Source organism: Acomys minous (genome assembly GCF_964271855.1).
Source record: "Acomys minous genome assembly, chromosome: 3".
NCBI classification, from domain to species: domain Eukaryota; kingdom Metazoa; phylum Chordata; class Mammalia; order Rodentia; family Muridae; genus Acomys; species Acomys minous.
The window spans coordinates 9,381,209-9,395,243 of record NC_140485.1 but is presented as its reverse complement, the minus strand read 5'-3'; the positions used below and the strand labels follow the sequence as shown (position 1 = coordinate 9,395,243).

Here is a 14,035-nt window from a genome sequence, read left to right as displayed (position 1 = left end):
TGACTCTTTCAAAAAATATTTTAGACTTGTTTATTTTATGTATGTGAGTATTTTGCCCGAGTGTATGTGTGTGCATGTCTGATTCCTGCAGCGGCCGGAAGTGGATGTAGGACCCCGGAACTGCAGTTACAGATGGTTTTGAGCCACCATTTGGGTGCTGAACACCGAATTTGGTTTTCTGCTAGAGCAACTAGTGGTCTTGACTGCTGCAGCTGTGCTAATAATTGCTAAAACTTGGAAGCAACTAAGATATTGCCTTACGGTTACTGTTGCTGCAATGAAAAACCATGACCAAAGCAACTTGGGGAGAAAAGGGTTTATTTTGCTCACAGTTCAGCACCAAAAGCTGAACTCAATAATCTGGAAGCAGGAGCTGGTGCAGAAAAGTCATGGAGAAGTACTGCTTACTGGCTTGCTCTCCTTGGCTAGCTCTGCCTGCTTTTTTAAATAACCGGGCCCACCAGCCAAGGGATGGCACCACGCACTATGGGCTGGGCCCTCCCACATTGATCACTAATTAAGAAAATGCCCTACAAGCTTGCCTACAGCCTGATCTTATGGAGCCATTTTCTTAATTGGTTTCCTCCTCTCAGATGATTTTAGCTTGTGTCAAGTTGACATAAAACTAGCCAGCATACATGTCTTTCAGTACTAAGTGGGTGAATTGTGGTACATCTTGACAATGGAATCATTTAGCACTAAAAAGAAATAAGCTGTCAAAACATAAAAAGAATACAGGAAACTTAAAGACACATTACGAAATAAAAAAATTATTCAAAAGAGATGTGTTTGCTGGTTCCAGCTATATGTCATTCTGAAAAAGGCAAAAATGTGGAGACCATAAAAAGAGCAGAGTTGTGGAAGTATAGAAAACAATATTAATTTCAGATTTCAAACTTTCATACTTTTTTGTGGTTTATCCTACTGATAATTATACTAATTAAGGTTAAACAAATATATGTGTTTCTATTTTAGTTTGCACTGGGTGAATGACCTTCCTAGAGCACTTGAACAGGTGAGAAAAACGTATGTTGGTTCTGTTCTGTGATAGTTTATTATCATAGATTGTCAAATGTTTCTGTTTTCATTGTTCATTAGTCTGATAGAGAATGGAGAGAAACCAAATATTTATGGCGGTCCATGGGTGGGTATGCTTTATACTCACTGACTTACATACATTGAGTGGCCATCTTTGAGAACTCTAAGAATGGTCAGTCATAGAGATACTTCTAATATGTTTTAGAAAGATTTAATTACTGGGTAAACAAATTGATATCATAAAGCATACTCTGTCCTAGTTCCTTCTCTTCTTTACTGCTTGTGACCCTTTCCTGGGTAGGAACTTGTTTATGTTTGCATCTGACCTTGGCATTGCTCTTAGTAAGCATTAGATACATGTTTGTCAATTGGTGTTTATCAGTGAACAGAGAATGGTGTGGCCGGGGCCTGAGCTAGGCCAAAACTCATGAGCTTCCTCTTGTACTGCATTTCTTTAGCCAGAAGAAGTCACAAGTCCAGCTAGATTCAGGGAGTAGGAAATAAACTCCATGTGTTGGGATGTCAAATAGCAATGCCACTGGGATTTCTTGTCTAATATTACTTACTTTCTAATTAGTTTGGCAAAATAAGATTGGTATCATAAAATGTTGACTTGGATACATTTATTGTTTTGATGTTTCTGTTTATAAAATTTGAACAGTTTTGTTATATTTATTGCAGATTCATTATGTCTTAAAACCAGATGGGGTGTTCGTTGGTGCAATGTTTGGAGGTGACACGCTCTATGAACTTCGGTGTTCATTGCAGTTAGCAGAAACTGAAAGGGAAGGAGGATTTTCCCCACACATCTCTCCTTTCACTGCTGTCAATGACCTGGGACATCTCCTTGGAAGAGCTGGTTTCAATACTCTGACTGTGGTAAGTATCAGGAGAATCAATAACCCACAAGTAACCTATTAATTGCATTGTTTTTTTTTTAAAAACTTAAAAAAATTTAAAGATATGAAGCAGCATGTATTGATAGTTTGGGACAATTTTCCTTGCATTTTGTTTTTCTTCTTTGTTGGGGTGTGTGTGTGGGTCAGGGCTTACTGTCTTTAGTATGCACAGACAACCTGACTGACATGTGAGGAATAGAAAAATTTTAGATTCCAGGGTAAATCACCCCCAAAAATATACCAAAGTTTATGAAGAGACTTCTCTTTAAAGTATGTTTATTTATGTTGTGAGGGAGGAAGGTGTGCTGGGGTTTGTGTGTAGCAGTCAGAGGACAGCCGTTAGGAGTCAGGTCTCTCCTGCTGTACGGGCTTCAGGAACTGAACTCAGTGCCTTTACCTGCTGAGTCATCTTGCCAACCGCTTTGAGGAAGATTTTTTAAGAAATACTACACTATTAGATTCATCAAGTCCAAGTTAGGTGTAATTTGGGATAAGACCACTACAAATGTGAAAAGGAGTGTATCAGTTATTAGGGCATTTGTAGTTCTTTTCCTACCACCAACTCAGTTAAAGTAGGTACAAATGATGATGCTCTCTAAGTCCAGGCATACGCGAGGCCGCAGATGTTCACCTCTGGTGGCCCTTGATATTAAAGGCCAAAGTAAGAGGCACCTTGGCTGCTGGAGTGAAGTACCCGCTTCTCTGCCCCTGTCCTGCTCCTAGCACTTTTCCAAGGATAAGTTTCCAGAAGCATCATCTCCCTTCATCCTCTCCACAGTCACAGTTACTCTGCAGGACTCTTTCCCCTCCTCAGAGGAGTTAAATGCACTTACTATGACAGAGAAGCACACCTACAGCTGATTAGAAATGACTAGGATTCCTTGATAAAGAAAGCCTCTAGTTATAGCTAGGGATGCTAGGCTTACAGTTAAAATAGCTACTTAACTTATTGTGAATACATTTTATAAAACCAACCAACCAAAAATTACATCATATCCTGTGTATTCAAAAGCAAGGAAAGTAAACTGGCAGAACTCCTAATCAATTCCCTGTCCTATTACAAAACATGATCTCTTCCTCGTTCTCTTTCTTTCTGTCTGTCTGTCTCTCTGTCAATCACACACACCTGAACCATGCATATTTACAGTAGTAGAAAGGGATACTGAAGTGTACATAGAGGGAGAAGTGGCAGAACAAGGTGTGAAGTAGAAAGACGTCTCCTCCTGACATCTGCTACCTCATCTCTCTACTCAAGACAGGAACTGGAGGCAACAGAGAGAAAATAAATGCATGTGTGCTTATTACTTAGCTCCCTTTCTCCCCTTTTTAAATATTTTAAAAACTTTCCCCACTCTTCTACAATCTAAGACCCAACTCCCAGGAATAGTACTGTGCACCACAGCCCAGGTCTTCCCACAGGGACACCTGATATGGACAATCTCTCCTTGAGGACTCCTCCTCTGTGTCAAGGTGACAATTAGAAACGTAGGATCTTTTCTTTCCGGTTTAATATCTGATGTGTCCGACATCTTAGTGCAGTGTGTTAAGTGGATGTTCAGAGTTGGGAGATGGAATAGTAACTTGCTCTGTCCGCTCCATGCCTGACTTGGTCTTGTAAGAACAAGAATAGCACACCCCTTTGAGGGAATATTTTATAAATAAACAAACAAACAAACCAAGAAGAAGCAGCTACAAATTCTGGCTAAGGCCTTTAATTTCAGGAGAAGTAGGCAGACCACTGTGTTTGAGGGTAGCTGGGTCTACATAATGAATTCCACAACAATCTAGGCTACGTAGTAAGATTGACCGTACATGGATGGATGGATGGATGGATGGATGGATGGATGGATGGATAAAAGTAGCTATCTCAGCATAAAACAGTAAGATAAGATAAGAGTAGCATAAAACAGAGTTACTACATTTTGGCACCAGTTGTTAGAGTTCTAGAAGATAATATTTGTGAAGAATATTAAAAACAAGACGTTTCCTGGGGGTGGAGAGCGAGCTCAATGGTGAGCACTTGCCTGTAGCACTGGTAAGGCTCTGATACAGGAAATGTCCTGTTTACCATAAGACAGTAGTCTGGGAAATAGTTATAGAGCTCTTCCAAACTTCATTTTTATTTGTGGTTGTCACATGAAGATTACCTTTTTCTTTTAAAAATAGGATACTGATGAAATTCAAGTTAACTATCCTGGAATGTTTGAGTTGATGGAAGACTTAAAAGGTAAGGCATTTTAAAGAATTTGTAGACTCCTTGAGAGGCGTTTTGACACTGTACTCTATTGCAGGGCAGGGGCTAGCACTAGGGGTCCATTCCCGGCCAGAAAGCGTGCTGGCTTCTTAGAGCTGATGGTGTAAAATGGAGGGGGCGGACAGCAGGCGGATGCCACAAAGAGGAGTTAAGTCACAGCTGTGGTTAGGGCTGTGGAATTGAGGCTTACAGCACCATGGCTGCTTCTGGAATAATAGAGGTGGAGTTCACTGAAGGGCGCATTTGTCGTAAAATACTTAAGTGACTTCCAGGAGCAATAGTTCTTATCTTGCGCCTGTGCATGAACACACACATGTCTGTACACATACACACAAAGAGATAAACACATTAAATAAACAAACAAACAAACCTTAGATAGTATGATGAGGTTAGGATTGAGGGCTTAGTTGAGAATAGATCTTGGTCTGGGGGATTAAAGACATTTTGAGAATAAAGAAATAAAGATGAAGTAACCAGATTGAAAGGTGAGGGAAATGTGTCTCAGGCACAAAGGAATAGCATGCAGACGCCTTTGTAGAGAACAAGGCCAGGGCTGGAAGAAGGGCATTTGGCAGAGGGCAGGGAGACAGAGTTGAACGGTGAGATTGCTGATTGGTGGCAAGTGAGAGTCAGATTCTGAACAAAACCTTAAAGTCTCTGGGTTTATCACCAAATACCCAGCAGAAGCAAAGAGGCAGTGAGAGATACCACAGCAGGAAGCCAGAGGACATAGAGCCAGCTTGTAATCTCAAGGCTTGGCACCCTAGTTACTCACTTCATCCAGCCTTCACCTCTTCCACAATCTTCCAAAATGGTGCCACCAGGTGGGGACTGAGATTTCAAGCATGGAGGACTCGTGGTGGTGGTGGTAGGTTTCCATGTTTAAACAATAACAGACCCTTTTAATATTGTTTCACCTTCCCTAGGTTTGATCTCTAGTACCAAAAATATAATGATAATTTGACTTCCCAAATTGGGAATGTGTTTGGTTTTGTGAGACTGTGTCCCATGGTGTGGCCCAGGCTGGCCTTGAACTCAGGGCTATATTGCCTTAGCTTGGGTTACAGGCTTGAGCTACCTAAATTAATGTGTTATAATGCATTTCTTCCTATATATGTTTGCTGTCTTCTGCTCAAAATTAGGGAAGGCCATCATCATTAGTTCAGATCCAGAGGTTTAACTTGGCTTTGAAAGTTCATCATGTGGCTGTTCCAGGCTTGTCATGTAGACCTTCAAAAGTCCCTAATTGCTCTTGTTTTCAAGCTTCATTCTTAGCATCCCTGGTGTATCCCACACCTGCAAAGTCGTTCTGGTGTCAGGAGAGAGCTCTTGATTTTGTCTCTGCTCATGGCCATGCCCACTTGAGACCAAATTCCTTAGTCTGCTTCATTAGACAAAGGTCCCCAAGAGTCCGGTCTTTCTTTTTCACGTTTGTAACCCAACCTGATACAGTGGCCTTTGTGAAATAAGCATTTGGTGAATGTTGTCTTACAAAATTTGATCACCTGTGTGCCTTTGCTGTGAGCCTCTTACCCTCTGTAGTAATTTGAGTCTCCCACATCACTGCAGCAGAATTGGCTAGGGAAGGAGGAGGCAGATATATTTATGGAAGGGAGGAAAATGGTCCCTGTAGACTTAGGTGGTTTTGTTTGATAGCAGGAAGTTCCCAGATCATGGATCTGTTTTCCTTGTTTCTGAGGAATTAATACTATGTAGAAGTACAAAGTTTGAGAATTGTATAGAAACACTGAAATACTCACTGGAGAGAAAGGTGAATGGCTAGGGAAAACTTATAGTTTGAAGGGTTCATTAAAGCCAATCAGAGGTGGTTGGCAGCAAACAGAGGAAGTTGGGTCAGTTTGGGTTAGAGTTTTGCTATTTACATGATAGAAATACAAAAGTGTGAGTAGTCCACAGATATAATTGAAATAAGTGACCTAGAAGAAAAAGAAAGTAGAAGGCAAACGTGATCTGGGAAGTTGAGTGAAAGCTGCTGTAGCAAAGCATCCTCAAAACAGTCAGAAAATCGTTATGACTGAAGTACTTAGTCATGCTAAAAGGACAGGATGGTGTAGTTGGAAAATGAGATGCTTGGTGAATTATTGCAAATGAAGCAGTTACAGGTGATAAATCTGGGACATAGCTCACATACAGAGGCAGAGGTGAAGCTCACTGGAGATGAGGCAGAGAGAGTGGAACCTGATGGACTCTAACACTGAATAGCCTTCCTCTCTGAACGGTGGCAGGACCAGAGGCGCACAGGAAACACCTTGCCAAGGAGGGCACTGACTAGGCTGACATCTGCCAGCAAGCAGGAGCAGGCGAAGGTTCTGGCTAAGTGAAGCAAGCCTCTGCAGGGGGAGAGTGTCTACCAGGTGGAGGAACAATGCCAGGAACACTGGGGAGCAGCGGGCATAGATCCTACCTCTCAACTTTGAAAAGTGTGACTTATACAAGAATAAATACCTGCCACTGAGAGGTTTCCAACACACACACACACACACACACACACACACACACACACACACACACACACACATATACAGGTCTAATAGCATAGACAGTTTTGATGGCCGGAGGAGTTGAAGTTGGTGTCTGTATCACAGAATTATGCCTTCATGTGGTTCTGAAAACTTCTAATATCTTTTGAAATAATAAAATTTATAAAATTGCTTGCCTATTCTTTTATTTACAGATATATGGGTTTCTTTGATTTTGTTTTCAAGACAGGGTTTCTCTGTTTAGCCTTAGCTATTCTTGACTCACTTTGTACCAGTTTGGCCTCAAACTCACAGAGATTCACCCGCCTCTGTTTCCCTAAGTGCTGGGATTACAGGCGTGTGGCACCATGCCCAGCTCAAATGTATGGTTTTTATAAACATTTTTGCACCTGCTTTTTTGTTTGTTTGTTTTTTTAAGACAGGGTCTCTCTGTGCAGCCTTGGCTATCCTGGACTTGCTTTGTAGACCAGGCTGGCCTCGAACTCACAGCGATCTGCCTGCCTCTGCCTCCTGAGTGCTGGGATTAAAGGTGTGCACTGCCATACTGGGCTTGCACCTGCTTTTTTACGTAGCCCTCTTGATAACTGCTTTTTTGTTAAGTGAGAGATATTAGGACACTTGAATCTGAGAGGCAGGATTAGATGTTAAACTTGGCTGCCCTGGCTTCTTAACTGACCTCATTGCTTCTTGTTGCTGCCTGTGTGTTATATGGTTCTGGCCTCTTTGCTTCTCTTAGCTACCTATTTATCTCAAGGCGCATTTCACATGTTTAGCACTCTTCTGAGTTGACGTTACACTGTCATATTAACACGGAGGAATACACAGAGCCAAAGACCTATCATCATGGTCCCTTTTCGTCGTGAAAAATAGGATTGGTAGGCTATAGGTACATGCTCAAGATGATAAAGATAATAAACCACAGCAGCCATTTTTTGAACATTTCCCTAAGACTAAACGCACTGATAGAATCATGGGACCCCTTGTTTTTTATAGCTGAACAGTATTCCATAGTGTAAATGTACCACAGTTTCTGTATCCATTCTTCTACTGAGGGACACTTAGGCTGTTTCCATGTTCTGGCTATTATGAATAAGGCTGCTATGAACATGGTTGAGCAGATGTCCCTGTTGTATGCTGGAGCATCTTCTGGGTATATTCCAAGGAGTGGAATAGCTGGGTCTTGAGGAAGCCCTGTTCCCAGTTTTCTGAGAAAGCGCCAGATAGCTTTCCAAAGTGGCTGCACTAGACTGCGTTCCCACCAGCAATGAAGGAGTATTCCTCTTTCTCCACATCCTTGCCAGCATGTGGTGTCGCTTGAATTTGGGAAGGGGAATAGGGTGAAAGCGGGAGGGAGGGAGGAATCGGAGGAGGCACGGGATGGGATAGCAATTGAGATGTAATATGAATGATTTTATTTTTCAATAAAAAAAGGAATTTCATTATTATAAAAAAATTTAAAATTTCAGGGTATATGCCATTAGAAATTTTCTTTTATAAAAGCTACTTTAAATGCATAATTTAATAATGTGTGCTTATAATACCCAGCCCACAAGGAAAAACGGTAGATTTTGTGCATTTGTTTGTTTGTTTCTTGTTTGTGTGTAAATAAACAGGTCCCAAGGGGGGGAAAAAAAGAATCATGGGACCCTTTTATCCAAAAGCTTGAGACTTGGTAATGAACTCATTATTTCTCATTTAGGCTCCAATGATAAATCTTCAAGTACAGTGTTTATTTTGTACTCATCTGTAATAAATGCTGTGCTCATGATTCATTTCAAGAAAGAAAACAGAGACAAGAAATTAGACCTATCAGTTGGAAAAGGTTACTGCCCACAGATTTAAAAATACAGTAATTACTCTGTGCAGAGTTCTCTGAGGCTTTTATTTTTTCTTTCTATGTGTGGGTGCTTCCCCCACCCCTTGAGTGCTTGCCGTGTGTGTGTGTGTGTGTGTGTGTGTGTGTGTGTGTGTGTGTGTGTGTGTGTGTGTCTAGGGATCAAAAGAACCCCTAGCCTTGTACATAGAAGGCAAGTGTCCTACCACTGGTCTACATTTCCAGCTCTGATTTTTTGAGACGGGGTATAACAATGCACCTCAGGTTAGCCTTGATTTTGCTTTGGCTTATAGGCTGACCTCACTGAGTCTGCTTTCCTCTACCTCCTGAGTGCTGGGCTTTATAGGTATATACCATTGTATCTGGCTTTGGTTTTCTAATCCCTTGATTTACAGTCTGATACTATATACTAAATATAGATGCATCTTTAAAACAGTGAAATTAGCCTTTTGTTCAGTTAAGTATCATAAACTTAATGCTATAGCTGCTTGTAGTTTTTAAAAATAATTTATTATTTCTTTGAGAATTTCATACACTATGCTTGATAATATTCAGTCTTCTCAAACTCTTTTAAGATCCACTTACCTTATTGTCTTACCCAGCTTTGTGTCCCTGTCTCCCTTCCCCCACCATGGCCAATTTGTGCTGCTTGGATCTGTGCCCTCTGCTGGACTTATCAATGACTACACTCTTGGGGGAAAACTGACCCTTTCTCTCCCAGCAGCTAGCAGTGGCTCATAGCTCCTCAGGTAGGGGTGGAGCGTTATGTCCAGCTCCACTGCCCACGGTGGGACTTGACCTGGCTTAGGCTCGCCAGGTGTTGTTCATGCTGCCACACTGGCTCATATGGGCTGTATCCAGAAGACACTGTTTCCTCCTTATCATCCACTGCCAGGCTCTTTTGTTCTTTCTGATGATCCCTGAGCCTTTGGTGAAGGGGGCTCGGTGTATGTGTCCCATTTAAAACTGATCACTCTGCAGCCTCTAATTCTCTGCACCATGGCAGCTGTGGGCCTCTGTGTTGATCATCATCTACTGCTAGCAGAAGCTTCAGTGTTGAGGGTTGAGAGGTGCCTTACTCTGAAGGGGAGGTCTGGGAGAGGAAGGTGGGTGTGGGACACATGATGCCGTCCTTACAACTTTATTGCTGTGAAGAGGCACATGACCAAGGTGGCTGTTATAAAAGAAAGCACTTAATTGGAGATTTCAGAGGCTTAGTCCATTATCATCATGCAGCTGGCAGCCTGCATGAGGCTGGGAGCTTACGTCTTGATCTATTAGCAGGCAGGCAGGGAAAGAGACACTAGACTTGGCATGGGCTTTTGAAACTTCAAAGTCCACCCCAAGTGACACACGTACTCCAACAAGGCCATTCCTCCCAACCCTACCCTCACAGTTCTACTAACTGGTAAGGAGCATTCAGATGTGACTCAGGGGACCATTCTCTTCAAACCGTCACACGTGGCCTCCTTCTAGGATAAGTTTTAGAACCTTTCTGGTTCCCCAGGTACCTCGGCCCCTTCCCAGTTGGTAATGCCAGCCCCTTGGGGTTTTAAATTGGTCTTATAGTTTGAGGAACTTTTCCTAATGCTTACCTTTATCTCTACTGTGAGGCTTTTTACAGAAATCACATATCTCTGATGTGTCTTATCTATAGGTAGATTAAGAAGAATTACATAAAGATAATTTGTAAAAATGCTATTTGACAAACTAGAAAAAACATTAACTACTGGATTTTTATTTATTCACTTACTATTTATCGACTACATTCCAACTTCTTAGCTAGTGGTACAGATACTTAGTTTCTGATCTCAACTTGCTAATATCCTAGATTAAAGAACTCCTAAGATAGACAAACTTCAGCTGTAAAATGAGAGAAACACAAGGGATCTGGCCCTAGGATGTCAGGAGTCTTTTTCAGAAAAGGCTGGACCTAAGCTAAAAGGAGCTGTCCAGGACGATGAGGGGCAGGGAGAGTCTGGAGGCGTGGCAGAGATCAGGTGTCTGAGATCACAGGGCCCAGGGATGTAAAAGTTACGTGTATCCTACTCCATGTCAGGGCAACTATGATGATGTTGCGTAAGTGTTCAGAATAGGCAGATGATGGGGAATGAGTCTACATTTTCTCAGCTGAGCTTTTTATCGTTTGTCTTGGAAGTATTTTCCACAGATGTAAGTCAGACTTGAGTGTGGTAGAAAGCACATAGTTTGCCTGCTTGTAAGGCATGGTTTACAGGAAGGTAAGATGGGACCGCATGGTCAGTCTGTCCTGGTATAAGAGGAAACTGAGGCACAGGGAGGAACTTGTCTAGGTGTAGTTAGTAGAGGCAAGCAGCTTAAGTCATATCCTGAAGTCTCCACTGTTTACTCATTGGGAAAAATCCGAGGGCAGAGGGAGGTGGAGGACCTTGGGTGCTTGCAGGGGTGCTGCTGTGCCAACGGAAAGGGGGTGCTCCCTCATTGGCTTTTGTGCTCTGTATCTCTGTTGTGTTTGTTTTCAGAATGTCTGGGGTGTGCCTCATTTTAGCTGCCATTATTATTAATTCACAGAAAAAAGCCCAGAATACTGACCTAATTTTACAAACAAGTTTCATATCAGCTGATGAACACATGAGAAATTTTCACGACTCTCACAGTGGTTTTAAGGTAAGTTCAGTTTTTTTTGTTTTTTGTTCTTTTTGTTTTTTAAAGACAATTCTCAGCATTCTTTCAGTAGTAATCCATAGTAAAGTTGAACTTAACCTTAAAAGCACTGTGAGAAAGCCAGGCAGTGGTGGCATACACCTTTAATCCCAGCACTCAGGAGGCAAAGGCAGGTGGATCTCTGTGAATTTGAGGTCAGCCTGGTTTACAGAGCTAGTTCCAGAACAGCTAAGGCTACACAGAGAAACCCTTTCTTTTGAAAACAGAAAACAAGTGCCATTACTTACTGAAGTAGTGCCCTTACCAGCCAGAAGAGGGCGTCAGAGCTGTGAGGCTGGAGTTACAGGCTGTTGGGTGGGTACTGCCTACTGTGTTTTAGGAACCAAATTCAGGTTCTTAAGAAAAGCAATGTGTGCACTTAGCTGAGGCCTCTCTCCAGCCTCCTTTTTGACTGTTTTAATAAAACCAGTGAGATAACATTTAAAATTTTATTTAAATAAAAATGTAAAAATAGATTACTATTTTTAAACTATTAAATAAAATGATCATTTCTTGACTAGTAAAAGTAGTAGACACTTGCTCATGTTGTAAATTTTAATATTAAGAATAATTACATTTTAAAAATCCCTTCTTTTGTAGAATGATCTTAAACATGGCCTTTTCAAATAATTTAAAATGTATATATAAAGATATATAACATTAATTTTATATTACATTAATTTTTTTTGCACTACTAGGAATTGAGCCCAGGCCTGTGTGTGTGTCTGTGTGTGTGTGTGTGTGTGTGAGAGAGAGAGAGAGAGAGAGAGAGAGAGAGAGACAGAGAGAGAGAGAGAGACAGAGACAGAGAGAGACAGAGAGAGAGACAGAGACAGAGAGATGCTTGTGTGTGCAGTTTCCATATGTGTACAGAGGTCATTGTCAGTCTCGTCTTCTGTTCTTCTCTCTTTTTTCTCTTTCACTAAACCTGGATCCCACTAATGTGCTAAACTAGCTGCCCTCGGGATTCTCTTGTCTCCCTGCCCAGCACGGGGACTGCAGGCAGATGCCACCGCCCCTGGCTTCCATGAGTGTGCTGGAGCTCAGGGTGTACAGCAGGCACTTTACCTGCTAATACTTATCCCCAGCCTCTTGAACGCATACCACCTAGCAAACACTGCACCACCTAGCTACCTTGCTCTACAGTAGTAATTATCAGTAAGCAGCCTCTTCTTACCTACTTAAAGAAAAAAGATCTGAAGATTAACTCTAGAATACTAAGAAAAATGCCTCTGCGGGAAAATGCACATAAGTTTTAAATCTGGTGTTACTAAAATTTGCAAACATTGAAGGCATGGCTTTAGTTATATCTAATGAGTCCCAGAACCCTCATCCAAGTTTTGCGCTTATAATTATATATGCTGCTTAGAGGGAAGGAGGTTCTTTCACAGTGTCCTGTCTCGCAGAGCACATAAAGGGGTGTAATATGTGGTTTTCTTCGAAAGGCACTTGCCAGTGCTTGCACCCCATCTGAGCTGGCTTACTATAGCCCGTGGCTGTTGTGGGAAGCATCCTGGGGCTTCCAGCCTGAGAATTAACTGTCTTACCTGACTTAATAATGAGGAGGATTCAAACAGTCATGCTCCAGTCAGCAAGCAGCCTAGCTACACTCTGAAAGTGGATGAGACTGAGGATAGATGCGCTGTCGGGCAGGATGTATCATGTCTTGATACTGAGCTGCCCGGGTGTTTGCAGTGTTTTCCTAAACTGCCTGTAGTCTATATTTAGGTATGGGAGAGAGCAACTGCTCTTGGAACAGAAAAGCCCTGCTGCACCGAGACACGATGCTGGCAGCTGCAGCGGTTTACAAAGGTGAGTTGCCCACTCTTTTCTACCTGCAATCATGGAGGGGTTTGTGCTGTGTGAGGTTTATTCTTCTTGTAAGGTACTGTCCATGGTTTGTTTGTTTGTTTGTTTTTCCCTCAAAACACAGATCCTATAGCTCTGTATCTGTTTCTGAACAGCTCTTGTTTCCATAGCGTCAGCTTCTCTGTGTTACAGACTTCTGGGTGAGACATTCTGAGCCCGTAGCCATCCTAGTCCCCATTTCTCTTTGACGTAGGTGTTTTTTGGTGAGCAGATGGATACTTTGCCTCACCTGACTGTTCCCAGACCTTACCCATGCGTGTCTTTGTAGGAATGTACAGCAATGAGGATGGCTCCGTGCCTGCCACGTTCCACATCTACCACATGATAGGGTGGAAGTACCACGACTCGCAGGTAATGCTTTAAGGTGACGCTTTTCTCGGAGGGTTTGTGTTTCTGTTTGCTTTCCTTTGTCGACTGACTTAGGGTATATTTTATTCTGCATAACATGATTGGGGTTACTCTGAACTTGCCTTTCCTATGTCTAATATCTTCCATTTTTATTGTTTTCAGGCAAGGCCAGCTGAAAGAGGTTCTGCAACTGTGTCATTTGGAGAGCTAGCAAAACTAAACAATGTCATGTCGCAGGAAAAAAAATAATAAATATTTTATCCAATTATAATGTATTCCCGAATTTTCATCAGAAATGAGTAACTTTCACATCTAAATTATTACAGTTTGAAGCAAGAAGCAACCCAGTAAGCTGTTTACTAGCGACCTGATACTAATCCAGGCTCAGGAAGTATCCCAGGTTCTCACTGTCTCTGTTTAGGTAAGGACGCCATCGCACAGTGACTGGGTATCTTTGCAGATTCAGGTGAAAGCAAAGAAAATGTTCTTGTTTGGGGTGCGGGAACCTAGAAATAAGTGGACATGTGTGAATACATGATTTGATGGGAGGACACTGCTCATACTGGCCATGCCAGCTTCCTTCCTTCTGGTTTTTTGTCGTCTCTGTGGG

General features: G+C 42.0%; 1 protein-coding gene across 4 annotated transcripts in view; it reads left to right on the top strand.

Annotated features, from left to right (window-relative positions):
• The window catches only part of NDUFAF5 (NADH:ubiquinone oxidoreductase complex assembly factor 5), a 30,953-nt gene extending 17,257 nt beyond the window's left edge, over window positions 1-13,696 (top strand). Inside the window, exons 6-11 of one of the 4 annotated variants that reach the window (XR_014777661.1) lie at window positions 976-1,015; window positions 1,720-1,917; window positions 4,104-4,164; window positions 11,077-11,172; window positions 12,937-13,020; window positions 13,346-13,396. Coding sequence is in view for 3 of the 4 variants with exons in the window: in XM_084774569.1 (XP_084630695.1) it covers window positions 976-1,015; window positions 1,720-1,917; window positions 4,104-4,164; window positions 12,937-13,020; window positions 13,346-13,428; window positions 13,588-13,674 (553 nt within the window). In the remaining variant the exon portion in view is untranslated. Of the gene's footprint in view, window positions 1-975; window positions 1,016-1,719; window positions 1,918-4,103; window positions 4,165-6,437; window positions 6,792-11,076; window positions 11,173-12,936; window positions 13,021-13,345; window positions 13,429-13,587 lie in introns of those variants that run through there. The other 3 variants (XM_084774569.1, XM_084774571.1, XM_084774570.1) reach the window with 3 other exon arrangements.
• Window positions 13,697-14,035: the final 339 nt, after the last annotated feature.